Source organism: Centrocercus urophasianus, unplaced genomic scaffold, assembly GCF_019232065.1.
Source record: "Centrocercus urophasianus isolate 14NV4802_14NV808 unplaced genomic scaffold, USGS_Curo_1.0 seq_20, whole genome shotgun sequence".
In the NCBI taxonomy this organism is placed as follows: Eukaryota; Metazoa; Chordata; class Aves; order Galliformes; family Phasianidae; genus Centrocercus; species Centrocercus urophasianus.
Window position 1 is genome coordinate 11500993 of NW_024884756.1, and position 20753 is coordinate 11521745.

Below are 20753 nucleotides of genomic sequence, written 5' to 3' on the forward strand. Positions count from 1 at the left end.
GCGGGCCCTCGCCGTGCTCCTCGCCGCTGCCGGAGGGCGGTTCTGCGGCGGGCAGGGTCCGGCACCAGCGGCACTCCCCGGAGCGAGGCAGGAGCTCGCCGGAGAGGAAGAGTCCCGGTTCGCCGGGCCGCAAAGGTGAGCGCTGCCCCGGGCGCCCGGCGGCCGCTGCCTGAGGGGGCGGGGGGCGCGCGGCCGCTGCCTGAGGGGCGCTCGAGGATCCGAAGCCGCGGCAGCGGTTCCGTGAGGGCGTCGCGGGGCACTGAGTAACGTGCGGAAATCGTGCGCCTTTCCTTTTGTTGCTTTTCCTTCATCTAAAAGCACGTTTATAGCCAGACTCTGTGTATTTCCCATCCTGGCCCCTGAGGAGGAGTGCTGCCACATTACCTGGTCGTAATCACTTGGTGCTGTGCTTCAACAAAGCAGGCGTTAGCTTTGTTTTGCTTTCTTTTCAGAGGTACTTTTCTGATGCATTTTGGGGGAGCAGGTGTATGGTATGGTACAGAGCAGTGCCACAGAGGCGTTTAGGCTCTGCTTTAGATGTCCAGCTTTGCGGATAGGATTTGCTTTACTGAAGGTTGCGTTCTGAGGCTCTGGATTGAAGAATGTCTATATTCTTCACTGGAGACTGTTGCTAATCATTAATCTTCTTCCTGGAAATGGTATTGAAGCTCTCATCTGAGACACAGTCTCCTGACCTGGAAATCAAGGAGGAGGACAGCCGCTCCTGACAGCCAGGTTCAAAAGTGCATCAGGCTGCTGAGGGTGTGGAAGTCTTACTGTCTGCAGGTCAGGATGTCAGGGCTGCTGGAGCCATGCTGCTTAGTGAACTTCTTTACCAGATCTGAGAACTAGCTTACAGAGAGAAACCAGGTAACTTCATCACCCACATGCTTACAGAACTTCTGGCTTCTTACAAGATGTGCAGAGACTGATGAGTGGTGTCTGTTTACTTTCTGCCACCTGATTACATTTCTGAGCAGTGCTCACGTGGACCCAAAATGCAAATTGACTCTGGTTCATACTGCTTAATATTTGTCTTGTGTAGTCCAGTGCTTGACAGACCCTGAGCCAGCTTCACTTTCCTCATCTAGCTGAGAAAATGTAGCAGCATGCTGGAATGTGGAAGTGGAACTTTCAGCTTTGTGTGGGGCTGGAGTTGTGCAGGGCACTGTAGGGTAACATTCAGAGCCTACTACTGAATAACAGGTTTTCCTGCTTCTTGTTTTCAGTTTTTGGTGGCTTCTGTTTGTTCTTATAGCTGCACCCACGTTGTGGTTTTGGGTTACTGTTTTTGTTTGTTTCTTTAGATTGAAAGGAACCTTAAGGTTAGACGAATGGTAGCTGCTTCTGAAATTCACTACTGATTCTTCAGATTGTACGCTTTAGGCTTAACTTCATGGTTTTCAGGCGTTCTTTTCTGAACACCTGGATAATTCTGAACGTTCTGAATAATTTTGAACTGGGATTTTTATCATCTTCCTTAATATATAGGAGCTCCAAGTTAGATATAGAAAATGTTAATTCAGTAGGTTCTTTCTCTGGGTGTGTATTTTCTGGTTTGGTTTGTCTGCTTTAGATCTAGGTATTCTAACCCATTCTAACCCAAGCAGAATTGCAACTAGACGTTTAAAACACTTAGCTGAATTTGCTATTGATGATGGGGTAACTATAAGCTGGAGGTGTGGTAGCACCGTCCCTCCATTTCTGTGTTTTTCTTCCTGCTTCCTCCCAAGGTAAGACCAAGAGTTTAGATCTTCTCACAGCACAAAACACTGTTTTGTTCTCTGATACTCTCTCCCTGCAGTCTCCAGCACTGATTTCACAGGCTTTGGCTTCTGCTTCCATATTAATCAATGCTGATTTTGTGCTGTCGTTCCTGTCACCTGCATGATGACTAACTCTTAACCCTCATTCCTGTGCTGTCTCCTGCCATCTCCAGTTGTGGTTCCATTCTTTCATAGGCATCTTTACTCATCTGCACACCTCTGTTAGAGGAACTTAGTCATGTTTTTTTCCCTTTCTCTCAGCACATCTTCCTTTTTACATAACAAGTTTGGCATCCGTAAAGCCTGGTGACTTTCTTCCCTTTTACATCTATCTCAAACTACTTTGTATTTTAATTATTTAGAGTAGTACATGAAAAAGTGACACTAAAGCCCACTTGTGTGAAAGGAAGTGAAAGAGACTGTTAGAATGGAATATCAGGAAGTCATCAAGCTTGGATGTGAACTTGTCCTGGCTGGAGGGAGAGGATGTGGAACTCCATCACACCTAAATGTCACTGTAGAATTTCTTTATTTCTAAAACTTAGTGAAAAGCAAAATAATAGCTGCAGACCTATCAACATTAATTGCCAAATGTTGCAGTACTTAAAGAAGACGTGACTGTAGGTTAAGAGAGTACAAAAGGCTTTGTGTATCATCAGATGACTGCTTTGCTTGCGTAAGCTGTTTAGCAAATGATATGTGTACAGAAAGTGAACTCCTTTTTGCAACATCATAATTTAGATTTCTTGTGGCCAGCACTGCCAGGGAGCGTGTTTAAATTAGAAGTGTTTTCATGCACTGGAGTTAAGTAACATGAGCATCTTGGGCTTTCTGAGTCTTGGTTTTGTATACTTTTCCCAGAGGTTTGATTTTGTAAAACAGCGTTGAGTCATTCTTCTACCCAGGCATCGTTTTGAGTTGCTAGAAGCAAATGAGTGAGTAGTTCTTCTACATCTAAGGGAAGGTAGCAGCCAAGACTGCCTTCCAGAGGGAAAACATATGGTTGTACTGTGTGTCTCAGTGCCATTTGAGCCTGATGAATGCTTGCAGTGCAACATAAACAAGTTTCTCTCTGCAGCATTATTCCTTTGTGAGGTCTCCGGTGCAAAGGTGTGCAGTCTCACGACTGAGAAAGGAAACCAATGTGACTGTAGCTGTGGGACGGATATGTTAAGAAGACCCACCCCAAGGCAGTGTTATCTTTCCTACCTTTCAGTTGGTTATTGCTACGCATCTCTGCTCAATTTTGCTCTCCAGTCTCACTGTCATGCTGCCTTAGCTTAAATGGCCTTCCAAGGAGGCTCACTTGGTGCGCGTGTTAGATGTATGGATAGGTGGCTTGCTGTCTCTCAGTAGTGCTGCAGTGGCTCATGAAGATGCAGTAACTACTGGGTATTTTCCCACGTTGTGGACCTTGTTGATTTGTGCTGTGTGTGTCCTGTTTATATCTCGTTCTCTTATTTTGCTTTGTTGGAAACCAGCTTGCAGAAAGACTTTGATTCTAAGCGGGTTTATTTAGGGCAGTAGGGGACGGGTAGGAGGGTTGATGCTTTCCACAGACATTTGTTTAAAGAGGTAATCGGGGCAATTAAAACAGATCTAATATTTAAGAACTGTATGTTTGATGAAACATCTCCATTGTTTTTCATCAGCCACAGCTGTTGTAACTGTTATCTCTATGGAGGCAGATCTCTTGTTATGTAGGTCACATCAAGGGAAAATAGCAGCTGAGCACTTGGAGTACTGTAGAGGAAAATGCAATGAAGGCGCTGCATGTGTTTCCATTGAAGTGTTTTGAAACAGCGTGGAGTTGAAGTCTGTGGCAATTTATGTCCAGACGTGTTGTGAGAGTGGAAAGGAAGTAAACGTGTGCCATTATCCTTTACTATCTAAATTAAGGCAGTCTTCTGACATCCAAATTCACTGAGGGAAAGTCTTTTTCCTTTAATTTATGATATTTATAGGTTTTGTAGCTTGAAATATGCTGCTTCCCTTGAACTTAAATAATAAGCAGCTTTCTGCCCCGCCGTTTGCCCCATCCTCACCATTTTGGTGGGGGAGGGGAGGCAGTAGCAGCTTCTGCTTCTTCAGTTGTGAAGCTGTCTGATGCAGTTGCCTTGCAGATGATGTGAGTGACTACATGCACTTCCTGATTATTTTTTCTCACATCATTTCTGTTTCCTCTTGGTAAAGAAGAGAGAAGCTTCTTGAAGAGGAATAGTGATAATTCAGAAGAAAAATAAGTAAGGGCACTACGGCAGGTTTTTCTCAGAGAAATAATGTGTTTGATGTAACGTGGGAAGCAATCATTTGTAAGGACTTGCATGTTGTATTAGCACGCCACATTCTCCCATGGTGCAGACAAAAGGAATCATTTTGAAATCTTCTGATAGAAAGAGACTCTCTGGTGTGCTGAATGGTAGTAGTAGAGACTTGCTTTGATACAGGACTCTTCAAGTGCGTGGTAACTTGAAAACTGAGCTTTGTTGCTACTCCCTGAGAGCAGATCGGCACTCGGCTCAGTACACAGAGTTTGATCTTCGTTGGTGCAATTAGAAATAATAAAACAGATGAGGTTCCCGGACTGCTTTATGTTAATGTGGATAATTATAGTGCTTCATGGTTTTAATGTATATTCCTAATGCAGTGTTTGTATGAGGATAATTAATACAGAATGTCGGTAGACTTACATTTAAAAGACTGGCATTCTGGGAATGTTGTCCACGCCACTGAACCTCTGTAACTAACAGGTTTTATTAGTCTCTGTATATCTTTAATACATTGAAACGGCACAGAAATTGAATTCTGGACTTTTAATGGCAGTGGTTTTATCTTATGACTAGCAGTCTGACAGTAATCGGAGCACAGCTTCTTTTGCACATGGATGAATTTATGTAGAATACAAATTGCCATGGTATTTCTGCTTTTAGTATGGAACTTGTCCAGAGACGTAGTCAGGAAGAGGATGTATGACTGAGCTTTTCCAGAGCCCTTCTAAAGCTTTCTTCTGATCTCTATATACTGCTTGCTGTGTTTTAACCGCTCATCTTAGGCCTCTGTATTCTCTATAGGTTCAGGTATAATTCTGTGGGCAGTAAAGAGTGTGCTAGTTAGATCATTTTGATTTCTGAATTTGAATTTTACATCTAGAACAAATAGCATATGAGAATATATGTATATCTGAGGCCTGTGTCTTTCTTATCTGTAATTTTGTTTAATATGGTAAATGTCACCCCTTAATTTTGAGGGACCTTTCTGTGTGCAGTTGACACTTGCTAGCTTACAGTCTTCTAACTGCAGCTTTAAAATATTGTTGGCAGATGCGGATTTCTTTTAACCATGTTCCTATGCCTCATTTTGCTTCCTATCTTTGTTATTTTAAATCTCTTTCAGAGGAGGCTCATGTTAGTGTCTGAATTGTTCTGAGAAGTGATATCGGTGTAAACATCAAAATGCAAGAGTTGCAGAAGCTCTAGTGTCAGGCAAATACGAATATAGTTACCAAGCAGTGTGTAAAGGGAGGAAATGTGTTGATCATCTTGTGAAGTGTAGATCGTTACCTTATCAAAGCTGACTTATGGAACTGGGAGTTAGAACTCTTTGCAAATCTGCTGTGTATCATATGTTGGGCAGGGAATAAAACACTTCAGCCACAACATCCCTTGAATTCACGTAGGTGCAGGGGAAGGAATTAATGCATTAATTTAAGCATTAAATTGAAGAAGTTTGGCACAAATTTTCTTGGTTAGTTGTTGGTGGATGTGAGGAGCCTAGCCATTTTTCATCTGAGCCTTCGTCACTTAGTAGCTGTTGCACCTCTGAGGGAATAACTGCTGTTGCTTGGGTACTGATGCAGTGTTTGTGACATTTCACTGCGTGTTATAACTGATCAGAACTTGGAAAAGTGAACAATTCTTCCACTAAAATTATGTTTTGTATCTTGAATAATCTTGTAGTTCTAGTAGTGCTAGAGTATATAATAGTATCTAGTTTTATATGACTTATTGTAGGCAATTAAAAGAATTACGCTTTTTTTCTTGCTTTCTAATCAGATGTTATTACTCTAGCAGACAAATCAAGGCCACCTTCATCAAGCCCTTCCAGTATTATTCGCCGGACTTCCTCATTGGATACACTTGCTGCTCCCTACCTTGCTGGACAGTGGCCTCGTGATAATCATGGACAAGCTGTTCCATGTATGAGAGACAAAGCCACACAGGTTGGTCAGATTATTTATTTTACGTCAGTGTATTTAAGTATAAGAACAGTGTTTAGATGTAAGAGGGTTATTCCCTTCTGAGCATTCGCTTTGGCTTTCTTGTTCACAAGCTCCTGTTTGCTTTCAAGTTGCAGAAATTGTGCCTTTGCAATGATGTATTTGAGTTATTTGCATTCTCTAAAATCATGAGCTGTGATACATTTTATGAGTTCCACTTTATTATCTCAGAAAGGCATTTGTGCATTGCACATCTGCTGAGGGAGTTGGGCTTGTTTAGCTTGGAGAAGGTACAAGGAAGACCTGATAGCAGCTTTCCAGCACTTAAATGCAGCTTATAATTAGGAGGGAAATCAACTTTTTATGTGAGTAGATAGTGATAGGACAAGGGGAAATGGTTTTGAGCTAGAAGAGAGGAGATGTAGATTATTTGTCGGAGATATTTTTCACTGAAAGGGAGGCGAAGTTGTGGAACAGGCTGCCCATAGAAGTTGAGGATGCCTCATCCCTAGAGGTGTTCAAGGCCAGGTTGGAAGAGATCCTGGGCAGCCTGAGCTGGTGCCCGATCGAGCAGGTGGCGATGCTGCCCACAGTAGGGGGTTGGAACTAGATGATTTTTGAGGTCCCTTCCAACTCAAGCCAATATATGATTGTATGATCTGTTTTCTCATTGTTCTGACTGTGTGCAGGACACTGGAATGCTCTGGTGTTAAATGTTTTTGTGTCTTAATTTACACAAAGGAACTTAAAATGACTCTTTATATGTCTGTCTGTCTCCAAACTTACTAAAAAAGCTTCTCTAATGCCTTCATAGAAGTTACTGTAGCCTTTTCCTTAATAGACAGTTGATCCTGTGATTGCAAAAGGCCTTTAATATTCACCTGGAATGTATGCATATAGTGCAGAAGCACGTGCGTTGAGAACCTGCTTCACAGAAGCGTGACTGATGCTCGTGTTTAACTGAACTGCAGAGCATCAAAACAGTGATGTGAAATTCTCTGAAGCTGTTACAACTTTTTGTCAAATCATACACAAGTTTTTAATGGTTTGTACCTGTGGAATCTGTAAAGACAAACAATTAAGCGAAGCTCCGTTACAAGGGTGTGATGCTTATCATTCCCTTTGTAGGGAGCTATTGCTTTATATCGATTCTTAATCCATACAAAAGTGATTCAAGTCACTTTTAAAAAATATATAAATGCATTTCCATCAGATATTGGCATTTCTTCCCGTGTTCTCTGGGTGCATTTGGGCAGCGCATTTCCCAATCTTAGAGTGAAAGAAAGAGCCAAGTATCTCAAGTTTTTAATCCCTAATCCTAGAGCATGGTTTCAACAATGGGTCTCTACCAGTTCCAAAGAATATAGGAGAATGATAGTTGGAAGATAAACTGGCAACATCTGGGACATACTTGAGACTGAGCCTGCCTTGTGTTTGGTAGCAATAATAGAAGAATAGCTGTAACAGATTTGTGTGCTGTGTCCTCAAACGTACTGGATGTTGAGCAGATGTCTACAGTGTTGGTTGTTACCGTATGGCTTTCTTGACATTTAGTGCAAAAAACTAAAGTCTGCACAACCCAAAAACTAATTCAGTAGTAAAGGAAGGTGGTTTGTAGAGGAGTAAGTCTGTGTGGATAAGGTGGAAATAGAAACTGGTGAAAAAAAGGAGAGCTGAAAAACAAGTTTTCTTGAAAATGAACGGGAGAAATGATTGGAAGACTGGGCTAAAAGGGTAAGCAAATCATAGGGGGAGGATACAGGAAGGTGTATGATATATATAAGAAATGGCTATTCATGCCCAGCTGTTAAAAGACACCATCAAACAGCAGAACCAAACCTGTGTGGTGTCTTAACTATTTATTTTCACACTTGATTTCTTAGAATAACACTTTTCTCAAAATAATTATTTCTATGCTACTGCCAAAGTATTTGCAATATTCAGTTCATTTCTTTTCGCTTAGTTTCATTTTAATTTGAGTTGTGGTTGGTTTTTTATTATATTTTTTTTTTTCAGATAGATTAGATACATTTTTCTTTTTATTTTTTTTCTTCTAATTCTGCCACACCTAACTGAAATAGTAATTGTGTTTTTATATATAAAAGGAAGCATAGATCTGTGGGACAGGCATTGTGTATTTCCTTGCAATGATTATATTTAATGGTGATTGATGTTAGCATACTGTTGAAGGAAATAACAATCTGTTTGCATTTCCTCTTGAAAATACAGCAAATGAGGAGAAAATTTTGGGATACAGGTGTACATCTGTATGTCCAAACCTTTTGTTGGTGTGACACTGAGGCTTTTTGGTTTTCAGTCTTCCCTAGTGCACTTATAAACAACCATTCAAGTTAGGTCCGATTTTCAAACATGGTTTACAATTATTATTTTTCCAAGGTGGCATTGGCTATCCAGTGGTATTATTTAGTCTCTGAAGGTGTGACGTTGGGATGAAGTGTCACTTACAACATATCTTGGGTCCAGTGGGTAGTTTCAGGAAGTCTGATGTGTCCCTCATTTCACCTACTTCTTTAGGTCTGTGTGTCTGATGTGGTTTTTCTAGGTGTGACTTACTGAATTCTGACTGGCATCACAGTCTGAGTTCTGATAACACAGGTGGTGTGTCAGTATGTAACAGATGAATGTATGCACCCAATTCTATACCATTTACAAGTGTTTGGAAATTACTGTTCAAAATACAACGCTTCAAAACTCTTGTGTTTCAGACTGTGTGAAGGGAATGACTGCAAATACCTTCATGTTCTGATCAGAAGAAGAATGTCACATCTGGGAAAACTGATAGCTAAAGCTTATTTCTATGTGTACAGTATGGCTGTGCTGCTGGTGGAACTGCCTTTCAGCAGTATGGTCACTGTGTTTAGATTGCAAAACTTCAGGGAGCATGAATTGGATTGACTAATATAAAAGATTTTCAACTTGAGTAAGTGATGGATCTTGGTTCTGCAGGTTTATGGCATTGAAAGTAGAGTCATTCAGGAGGCAAACTGGGAGGAGGCAGCAATTAGCGACATACTTTGGACTTGAAGACCTTTCTAGATGCCCATAGGTCATAACTGGCAAAATGTATAAGAGATGAAGTAGGGACTGTCTATATAGCAGCCCGTACAGTTTTCAGCTGCTTTTGGTGAAACCCACCTGTAAAAACCAGACTGAATTAAGTACATGTAGAATGTTACTGACTGATGAGTATGGTATTATTGAGCACCTTAGGCTCTGGTTAGAATGTGTAGATGTGGGCATTGTTTTAAACACTGCTGGAGCAGGTATTTCTAAGTCTTTTTCTTTAAATTGGACCAGTTTGGCTTTGCCTGTAGTTGTTTGAATTAAAGCTACATCAAAGTACAGCTTAACGTGAGACAATAGTTTTGGATTTTTTGAATTCTTAAAAAAGTACTTGGAAACCAAAACTCTGTAGTTGGAATTAAGTTGGAATTAAGACTACTTTATTAAGTGTTCTTAATAAAGAACACTTATTTGAATTTTGAATTTTAGATCCAATTTGAAAATTGGACCTAACTTGAATGGTTGCTTGCAAGTGCACTTGGAAAGCCTGAAAACCAAATTTAAAATAATAATTTTAAATGAAATTAGCTTTAAGCTTATTTCTCCCCCTAATTCTGGAATGGGCAGAAGAATGTTGTGAATGATAACAAGTAACCAGCATGTGTAGTATGTTAATAACTTAGAGAACCAGAAATCTCCCTCTGTGGCTGTTGGTCTATGTTTCTTGAAAATACGTATTAAAAACAAAGTATGACGAAGATGTAGGAGATCTATTAAAATAATATTATATTTCTGTCCTATTAATTTATAGGAAGCCTTTCAATTTCTTATTTTTGCTCTAAAAACATTTCTAACTGGGTTTTGAGGATGAGCAGGAAAGAGACCTTTGGCCCTTTAAAATGAGTCAGACATCAACGTATGAAGTGTGGTGAATCTTAGGGCGAAGTATCCAATATAAACTAAATGCAAAGACTGATTAGAATGTTAACGAGATTCCTGTAGACAAGAGTCATAGTTACTCTGAGTTGGCCAAAACTAATTGTTCCAGGAGCTAGAGGATAGGATGACAGTCCAGATTTAGGTTTGGGAATTGCTAACATGGTGAGTTCATAAATTGGGTTTGTCAGTCGTTCTCTTTTAATCTTAGTTTCTGAAGTTTGAAAGTGTTTATGCAGTGTAAAAGACTGAAAGGATGATCTTGTGGTGAAGATGGGGGATTTCTGAAAACTGTGGTTTCTAACTTTGCTATGAAGTAGGAATTCCCAAGCAACTGCACTAACTCCATTATTCAGATTCATCCTGGTTAGTTTTTGAGTTGGAATGGTGAAGGTGAAAAATTACTGGTTGTGGAGGTTGCATGTACGTGACGCTTATACCATAACTGAAGTTGATGGGTATTTTAAGCTGTATGTTTGGAGTTAGACCTCCATTTTCCCTGCAAAATAGGGATTATTCTGCATCTTCAAAGCCCTTGCAAGTTTTTGTTCTCAGAATAGATGAGGTAAGTAAGGTTGCAGGTAAGAACAGCTTGCAGGCTGTTCATCTCAAACGTAAAAACTGTTGCAGGTGATGTTAAGGCTTTTCACTGCTATGTGTTTGCATCCTTATGAAACATAGATGGCTTTGTTGACTTAGTGAAACTAGCTTGGTTTTATGTTGGTTGGTTTCTGTTTGACCTGAGACAGCTATGAACCTGAAGCTCTTAGAGGCATTAGTGAATTCCCTTCTTTGCAGTAGCTCTGCTGGTGCTCAGAAAAGGTGCCTGCCTTTTTCTCAATCTTCTGAGCTTGAAAATGGTTTTGAAGGTGTGCTGGTGCATGCTTTCCCAACTTCTAAGCTAATCTTGGTGATGCATCAGAAATAACAAGGTCAGCATCTGTGTAGGAAATAACACCCGCATGTTGCATTGGTTGCTACTGGTTCTTCAGAGCATTGTAGCAGCTTGTGGTACATCTGGTTGTTAATACCACCTTATCAATTTTCAGTCAAGTAGGAGGAGAACTAGAATATATTCCTGCACTAGGAGTAGGTCTGAAAACTTATAAATAGATAGTTTTACTCCACATGTTCATATTTTACTTATCAGAAAGGCTCCTAGTCAGTGATAGCTTTTTACTCACAACTCGAAATCTAGCAGGCTTTAACACTGTTCTCTCTTGTAATTTTTCTATGTATATTCTTCCAGAAAATAGAAACAATGTATATAAACACACAAAAATAATCTTGTAATCTTTTTGCTGCAGACTGAAAGTGCCTGGGCTGAAGAATATTTGGAAAAGAAGAGAAGCTCCCACAAGCGCTCAGCATCATGGGGCAGCACGGAACAACTCAAGGAGGTCAGGAGTGCTATTATTTGAGATACATTTGAATAAGCTTGCTGCTGGCATGCACTGTTAACACGAATTTTCAGGAAGGTGTGACTATTGTACTGCTGTAGTGTATAATCCTTGGGCTTGATAGAAAGTGATATCTATTCTTGTGGTACTGATTTCTCGTAGAAATGTTGAACCATTAAAACATTTAAGCTGAAGAGAGGAAGAGTATTATTTTCAAATAATATTCTTTGTCAGAGGAAGAAATCCAGCAGTGGCATAACTGCTTTATATATTTCAAGTGCTTTGATTAAATCTCCAGAGATATTTTCTGGGATTGAGTTGAAATGGTAAATAACACGTTAATTTTGTTAAGAACTTGAGTCTAATTTTGTGCTGCCAGTAATTATGAAAGTTGTGGCAGTAAAGAATCTTAGCTCGGTATTAGAATAAATTAATGAAACACTGTGTAGTGGAACATATCTGGTGAAATCTAATGTGATTTTTTTTCTTAATTAGATTGCAAAATTGCGTCAACAGTTGCAGAGAAGCAAACACAGCAGCAGGCACCATCGGGATAAAGAAAGACACTCTCCTTTTCATGGTAACCATGCAGCCATTAACCATAGTCAGGTGAGTGCTCTGTATGTGTTGGGTAGATACTGCTATTTTAGCTTAAAGCAAACTTAGAAGTACCATGTGCTTTATGTATGTTGTAGCTATTGTTGAATTCTACTAAGTAGGTCCGTTTCCTCTGAATGCATGGAGCAGAAAGGGTCCCAGATCTTTTTGTTATCTGGCTAGGCTAGCTCTGGACTCAGTCTGTAAATTTCAGATAGTTAGATCTTTCCTTAAAGAACACTGTGTACTCTGCAGCCTCCAAAAAAGAATAGGCAGGTAAGCTTAATCTGAAACCAGGGATATATTTTTATTTTTTTAATTGAGAGTTGCAGTATCAATTATGAATTTGCATGTGGAATAAATACAGCATGGAGCAAATTGGCAGTAAAATTTTATTGGCTGAAAGTTGTAGTTAATGCTGATGACGTTTTGTCTCGACTGTAGCACTTGTTTAATCCTGTAATGAACAGATTTAGAGAACTGGCCTGACGAGCTACTGTAAAACTTTTAAAATGTACTTTATTAAGTGTTTGTGCTCCTAATGGATGCATTCAGCCTTTCTAAGACTTGCTTTCTGCAGTTCATTATGCTTTGAGACTTAAAGTAGTAATCATTTAAAAAATTGAGATGATTGCACCATACCACATGTTTGGTATGCAGTTGTAGTTTTATGTTGAGGCTGTTATTGGGATCACGTTCACAGGGAGGTAATGTTTCCAGCTGAGTGGGAAGGCGAGAGGTGGAAAGGAGGGGGAGGAAATGCCTGCCCTTATGCACACAAATCATTATTTGCAGTCTGTTTTGCTTGAGTAAACTTAAAGAAAAAAAATCAATAGGAGAGTTTGATTAGTTTTTCCACACTGATATCTCAATGTTTACTTAAGATGCAACATTTTTTTTTTACAGTTACAAAAAGAACAAGTATTTCATAATTGTCTTGCAAGTCAATGTGGAACTGTTAATACTGTAAATTTATAAAATACTTCAGCTTTGAATCTCCTGCTTGAACTTAATATTCCCAATGGCTACTAAAATGCAGTTAGCGTTGTTTGTTTTTGTTTTTAATAAATACAGTAATTTGTTGACTGCTTCCCTTCTGTCCTTCCATCCTTCCAGAAATAATTTAGGTCTAGGAAGGAAACTGTTGCAACATCTGTGTAAATACAGGTACTGACTGGTTCTAACGAAGGATGAAATGAGAAGGGAGAACTGCACATACATTCTAGAGGATCCAGGTTCTTTTGTGATTAGAAATTGGGTACCTGAGAGAACTTGTGATGCTCCAGTACTGGAAATAAGAAAGAGGAACAGTGTTTTAAGTTTCTGGTGCTGTTCTCAATTCCTAATTTGTATAACAATCGATAATGCCTTATTTCTGAGATCTTAAATTATTTCTGCTGTATTTCATTTACTATACAGTCATGAATTTTCAAGACATGAGTGCACCTTGAATTCAGTTTGTTATTAGGTCAAATTCTGTGCTACTAGGAAGTATTTTATTGGGGATTTTTTTTTTACTAGAGTTATATTTTTGACATAATTTAAATATTAGTTCTTCAAGTGCTTCAAATTTCCATACAAAAGCTTTTCTCCTCCTCTTTGATGTAGCAAACTGTTAGCCTGTAAATTAGAAAGGAGAACAGTTTGAATTTGAAACAAGCTGTCTAGTACAAATTCCTACATTTAGATCCAGTTTGCTTAAGTATGGATGCATTAGAACATGTTGCTAAACTTAGGGATTACAGTGACTCAAGCCAGAACATTACAAAATGATGAAAGAAGGTAAAGAAATGAGCCAGTTCCTAGTTAGGAATTTCTGAGGTAGTTCGTGACTATTGGTGAGAGGCTTCAAAGTGTGGATGTGTATACAGCATACGTATGCATATGTTATATATGCTTATGTGTTATATATGTGTCTGTAATACAGAATACTGGGTGGTCACAATACTTGCTGTAGGTATTTTATCAAAATCTGTGGAATTTCTTTGGGTACTTGTTTCATACTTGTTAAGAGAACTGAAACATTTTAACTGAAACACAACAGTAACAAAATTAAAACCAGGAGACATTTGTGTAGGCATTTCACTGCAGTGTAGAACTAACATGTTATCTGATGGATTTCTCTTGGTAGAAAACTTCAGATTACTAAGCTATTTTCAGCTTAATGTAAATGTATTTTATGCTGTTTTAATATTGAAAATGAGCAGTGATTTTACTTTGAAAAAATACGAAAAAAAAAATCTCTATACAAAAAATTTTGGCATCATAATGACAGTGTTCTTAACATTTTATCTTCTGCATGGAGAGGCTTTTCGCATTCTACCAAAATTTAAAGTATGTAAATAAAATATTTCAAAATGGATAATTAGTTTTTGGCCTTGTGAAATAGGCTATAAAATACAAACTGAGACACTGCAGCTTTTCCAGCATTGTGTTGAAGAGCAAACCATTGTTTCCTTTGGTAAATTTTGTGCCAGTGTCATGAGCCACTTGCAAAGGGTTGAATTTACAGAAGGCTTCAGAAAGGGTGAGCTAAGAGTTGCATTAATGGCATTTAGAGGCACTTTATGAGTCAGAGTGAAAAATCTATAACTGCAGGCTTGAAGGCTGAAATTTGTCAGCTTTCTGGTTCTTTTCTAGGGAATTACTAAACTGGAATTTCTGGCAGTGGGTCATTTCCTGTAGCTTTTGTGGAAAGGATTGCATAGAAGCACTTGAAGTTAGTTATTAGTTACTAGAATATTTAGATTTTACATTTCCAACTTGAAGGTGAATTGCAGTTGTTGAATCTTTAGGGTCATGTGAAGATTTCTGAGCTCAACTAATGGAATTCCTGATATGAATGAGAAACAGTACTAGAGGGAGGTCTCGTTGGTAGTCTGTTCAGAGATTGCGTGAACTCTGTGTTCTGTTGGAAATAACTATCCAAGTTAGAACTAAAGGTAGTAGTTGTGGTCAGTCTATTTCGTCTCTTTTCCCTATTAACAATCATTTAAGTTTTCCCACAATTTCTTGAGTTTTAACAATGTCTTTAAGAAAACCATACTGCTTTTATAGAATGAGCTTGTTAGCTATTTCTATCCCTCTACTCAGAATTGGGAAATAATCAGTGGCAAACAAGAATTTACTACATTTTTTGTTGTTTTGTTATGTTGTTGTTTTTTTTCCCAAAAACAATTGAATAGGTTTTGGTTTTTCTTGTGGTATGTAGTTGTTCTTTTTCCTTAATGCCAACAGTTTTTCATACTGCCTCTTTTTACAAGTGGTGTTTGCAGAACAGTTGCATCCTCCTCAGGTGATCTCAGTATGCTTCTGAGGATGCTGGATTTTCAATTTATTACATGGTAGCAAATCTATTTAAAAAAAAAAAAAAAAAAAAAAAAGCCAAATCAGTGGAGTGGTCCTTTATTCTCAATGTTAAGTAACACAGACACTGGAGATGCTAGATGGAAGAATAAATTGATTTGGTCTTTCAAAATAATTTGATTTTCTTGGTGTTCTTGGCTGAAGTTACACTGTTACTTGATGATGTTAAGCCCCCTTCTCTCACATTTCTGGGAAGTGTGTTTCCTTATAGTCGTACCAATAGGTTGATCCTAACTGGCCATTAATACTGAGATCAGTTGCATCTAGTTTGCAGTGGATTTTCTTTTTGTTTCAGCTTTAGCATCTTACATAGGTAGAATGTTACATTCTTAAGTGGAACGTGATGCATTCAAACACAGAGTAGTTTGATGTTAATGTACGGAAGTATCAAAAACCATTGAATTTTATTTGAAGTTCTGAAAAATTGGAAGTTTAGATGATTTTTCTGAAACACGTGTGAACAGTTTGGATTTGCCACCCGTATTTGGTATTTCCTGGGCTCATGCTGTCTCTATAGGTCTCAGAACTCTTCTGCACCGAGACTCCTGGGCAGAATATTAATGAGAATATTGATAATTAGTGAGCGCTGTGTTATTATCCTGTATTTGGCACCTTGTTTTGTTTTGTGCATTCGAAAATCTGCTGGTGAATAGTCAAAAACATTCTCTAGCTGTATGTCACAGGCTAGCTCTGTGCAGACACTTGTTGAAGGCAGTGTTTCTACAATATAGGTTCCTGTTCTGAGGCTGGTTGTTCCAGTCCCATAACAATGCCTCCTTCTGCTTTCACCATTCAGGTTAGCAAGTCACCTTTGTCATGTACAGAATATTATTTCTTTTGCAAGTAAGAAGTGGTGTATCAAGCTGTAATAAGGTATTTTTGGACAATTAGTGCTTTTTATGTTGAAATCTTCATGTAGTGCTGTAGCTTTAGGATTTTCTGTGGTAGATTATGATTGAGTGATAAAGACATTCAGCTTTCTACTTGTTTACATCAGTTTCTCATATGAGCATCCAAATGAAATAAATGGTTGCACAATCAGTGTTTATTAGTGTCTCAACTTGTGCTGATTTACCTGCATTCTGAATATATATTAACCTGTATTAGTTCACCTGACAGTTGATCCAAGACTTTGTTTGGAACACAATTAGTACGGTTGGGAATTTTTTGTGCCCGTATCCCGTGGTTTCTGTTTTCTCTTTGGGCAAGGCTTTTCAAAGTCTTTCCAAGTTTGACTACTCTAATGATGTAGAGATTTTGTTGACATCAACTATGAGTCATGAGAATTTCCTGAGAATATAATTTCTTGCAGTCCTTATGCAAGTTCCTTTTTATAGCTATCCTAGTGTTTAAAGCAAAGCCAATACAATTAGTAAACATTTCCCAGCTTAGGGATCTATCAGTGTGAGAATGTCTGCATTGTGGTACATATCTTCATTTAGAACTCTGTTGTTTGCACTCATTTTTCTGAAGTAGTCATTGTCTTCCTGCCATACAAATTTTACATGCTTTTTGTCATGTCACAGTGGTTTGGTGTGTGTTACTTAGAGGGAAGGGGAGGGAGAAGGCTTTGAAAACCAGATGAGAATCTGGTCAAATGCTTTATCTTGATCATCGTTCAACCTGTTCTGAGTTACAGTTATACCAGAAAGTGTTCTTGGGGGATGAATCAAGACTTGTATAATCAGGAAGGTAGAGAATTCACTTGTACCATGAGTTACTGTGTTAAAGAGCTTGACAATGGCATAGTTTTAGGCGTTCATATGCGACGTGTGCTGGAGCATGGTGGGAAGCCTTTATGACTGCTGCAATGAGTACCTTAAAAACTATGTGCAATAATTATCTAAAAATAACAGATGATCCTTTCATTTGGAGCCAGAAAAGAACAAGACTCTGCCAGTGTTTCTTATATTTGGTGAGAAGTTGGGAAGGTTAAATGTAATTTCCAAAATACTTGTACTTCTACTGAACTTGTAGATCAGTCTTGCATATATTAAGAAAAAAAAAAAAAAAGCTTATATTGTAATAAGTCTCTACTAGCATCATAAATCTCCTAAACTTTGTACTGAAACTTTGTACTGTAAAAGCCAACAGTACTTTCAAATATGTTGAATTGCACAGAACTCCATTTTGGTTGCTTTGTAATGTGTATGTTTACAACTGCTCATTCAAAATCTTTGTTATTGAAATAATAACACATGCTGTATGTAACAGACTGAGATGGTGTTCCACACTTCTGCGTGTAAGGTAGATAAACCCAGTAAAGTTAATTCATGTTTAAAAACAAAATTATAGTAGTTTTTCATTAGCAGGCCACAGTACAGTATGCTCTGCTTGATCAGTGTTTTGAGAAATCTAGGAATGTACTTCCTGAGGACTGCCTGATCTGAACTAAAGGGGAGACTTAAGTGGCTATTTCAGGTTTTCATTTCTTGGTCAGTGAAGTCTTGCATTTGAGAATAATTTTTCCTCCTGCATTTGTCGTGGTACTGTATGTGACAGCACACTTTGATTAAAACACAATTTTAATGAAATTACAAATAATAGATCCAGAGGGGGAAGTGAAATTATGCTACAGCTCACATCAAAAGGGACGGAAATATCTTTTAAAGGTGTCAAAATTATTTACATGTCAATGTTCACTGCTTGATTTTCACTTGCAAAGCAATGTAGAGCTGAAGGCAGACCATATAAAAAGAAGTTCTAAGGCTAGACAGTTGAAAGCTTTTTCTGCTAGAAATGAGAACAAAAATTAGGATGTCTGTGTCTTCGTTTAAGTTACGCATTTTAGCACCGCCGCTGTAGTTTTGTTTTAAGTCCTTGGTACAAGGGAGTAGATGTGTTCTATACAAAGGTTCACTTCCAAGTAGCAGTAATGTCTTCAGTAAATCTGTGTTACTCTGTCTTGCTGTTCAGGCTCCAATCCCGAAGAGTGCTCTTGTTCCTGTGATACCTATTACCAAATCAACAGGATCACGATTCCGAAACAGTGTAGAAGGACTAAATCAAGAAATTGAGATAATAATTAAGGAGACTGGAGACAAAGAAGAACAGCTTGTTGTATGTATCTGCCACCGAGATTGCTCTCTATCGTTATTGTTACTTTGAAGTTATTACCTTTATTTTGCACCATTTTGTAATTTTAAAATTGCCTGGATTTTTGCTTTACTAATAAATATATTTGAAAAGTCTCATGGAAAGCAAAAAGAAGAATTAAAGCTTGAGTCTGAACATTTTTCTTTTGTGATGGCTGTCATGTAGTTGTTTCCAGTAAAATAAGAAACTTCAACTAATGAGATAACAGATAAGAGGCCTGTTTTTAGAGCTTCTGTAGTAACTTTCTCTTCCCTTTGCCAGCACTAAAGGAGTGTCTCCATCCCAGCTGAAGCAACTTAGTAATTTTTGATTTTATTTTTAGGTTCTGTTGTTTTGGGTTTTTTTTATAGGTAAAGTTAATAATAAAATAAAGTACCAGAAATAAGTGCTATGAATGCAATTAAGGGACTAGAACAGTATTTTGTATGGAGAGAGATTGAGACTGTTAAGCCTATAGAAAATCTGGAAACTGTATAAATGTATATAAATATCAGATGAGGAAGAGGGAGCAAAACTCTTCTCAGTAGTTCCCACTAACGGGACAAGAGGCAGTGGGCACAAATTAAAATACATGAAATTTAATTTGAACACAAGAAGATAATAGTTTTTCTTTAGCATGATGGTGCTCAAAACTGGAGCAGGTTGCCCAATACAGGTTGTGGAGTTAATGTCTGTGGAGACACTCAAAATGTGACTGGACACAATCCTGAGCAGCCTGGTCTGGCTGACTCTGCTTGAACAGGACATTTGGTCCAGGTAGTTTCAAGAAGTCCCATCCAGCCTCAAGATTTCTTTGATTCTGTGAAGTCTTGAAAATTGTTGTGCTTAGTTTCAAAACCCGACTTGTTTTATCCTTTCATTTTCAGTTTAATGAAACAGGAAAAAAAAAAAACTTTTAACACTGTGGATTTAACAAAATAGCTAACCAGATAAGAGCAGCCACTTAATGCCCTTTATTTTTAACAGCCTCAAGATATTCCAGATGGGCACCGTGCACCTCCTCCATTGATTCAGCGTAGCAGTAGTACTCGCAGCATCGATACCCAAACACCTGGTGGAGCAGAGAAGGGTAGTAACAACAGCAGCCGTTCTCAGTCAGTGTCTCCAACCTCATTTCTTACCATCTGTAATGAGAGCAGTGAGGAAAGTCCTTGTTCAGCAGAAGATCTTGTTGATTCCAGAGATAAAGGTACTGTGTAACTTTAAATGTTCAACAGTGCTAAACTTTAACTCGCCTCCATGTAGGTGAATGCATTGTAACAATTTCCCGCAAGCGTGGAGAAGTGGTAGGACTTGTTCTTTGTAAATGATCTAATTGTTCCAGATTGCTTTAAAAACCATGCACACATCTGGTCTTCCGTAATTGATTCTGGATAAGCACTATGTTTCCCAAAAAAGTTTTTCTTCATATAAATATTCTTCAAGTACTTTAAGTAAAGTAGGGATGCAAGAATGTACAGTGAGTGGAACAGCAAAATAGATTAGTCCTGGTGGTTCTGTCAGATTATTTTGATGATCCAGGACAAAATGAGCACTATCCAAGTTTTCATACATGGATCTCTAGAAGTTTGATTATTTTTAGTAGAAGCCTTCTGAGATAGAACAACAGAAATATATTCTGTTTCTGTTTGTTTTTTTCTCTTTGTTTTTTAAAGGATATGACTCTGTTCAATGCTTTTGGCTGGACATTGACAGTACAGGGCCATAGACTGAGGTCAGCAGTTACAAACAGAAAATGTCCAGGAATAAACAGTTTGAGTTATCTGCATATGATGTAAATAAATGGGAAGGAGGAAAGGGACTGACACAAGAAAGCTTATTTGTAAATGAAGATTTGGAAACGGATGATAATTTTTCTTAATTTTATAACATTGATAACAAAATGATTCTATTCAATTTAAGGGATGTTTTTGGATAGTGATTATAGCTTGTTTAGTGATTTTTATAGTGTAATGTATTTAAATAATCAAGTTGCTCTGTTCCTGCAGAGAATGGGAATAATTCCCCCTTGCCAAAATATGCTACCTCACCAAAACCCAACAACAGCTACATGTTCAAACGGGAACCACCAGAGGGCTGTGAGAAGGTGAAAGTCTTTGAGGAAAGCTTGTAAGTTGATCTATACTACATAATAAATAACAGTTAATGTTTAGAGTTACTCATTTGTTTATTGGTTTTCATATCAGGTGATAATTATTAACCCATTTACTAAAACTATGGTAATAACGTGGTCTGTTTTGTGCGACTGTGTACTGGTATATACATGAGTATTACATTACCAAAACTGTGTGTTAAGATCAGAATTTTGGCATGTGGTCTGGGAGTTGGGGTGGTGGAGGGACTTGTTCAAAG

The 20753-nt window shown here is 38.3% G+C and overlaps 1 protein-coding gene across 1 annotated transcript in view; it reads left to right on the forward strand.

Annotated features, from left to right (window-relative positions):
* Positions 1 to 20753, forward strand: part of FAM117B (family with sequence similarity 117 member B) — a 29117-nt gene that overhangs the window by 365 nt on the left and 7999 nt on the right. The window contains exons 2-8 of the mRNA XM_042822375.1: positions 36 to 135; positions 5834 to 5985; positions 11250 to 11342; positions 11838 to 11951; positions 18222 to 18365; positions 19368 to 19590; positions 20390 to 20510. Coding sequence (XP_042678309.1) covers positions 36 to 135; positions 5834 to 5985; positions 11250 to 11342; positions 11838 to 11951; positions 18222 to 18365; positions 19368 to 19590; positions 20390 to 20510 — 947 coding nt within the window. The remainder of the gene's footprint in view (positions 1 to 35; positions 136 to 5833; positions 5986 to 11249; positions 11343 to 11837; positions 11952 to 18221; positions 18366 to 19367; positions 19591 to 20389; positions 20511 to 20753) is intronic.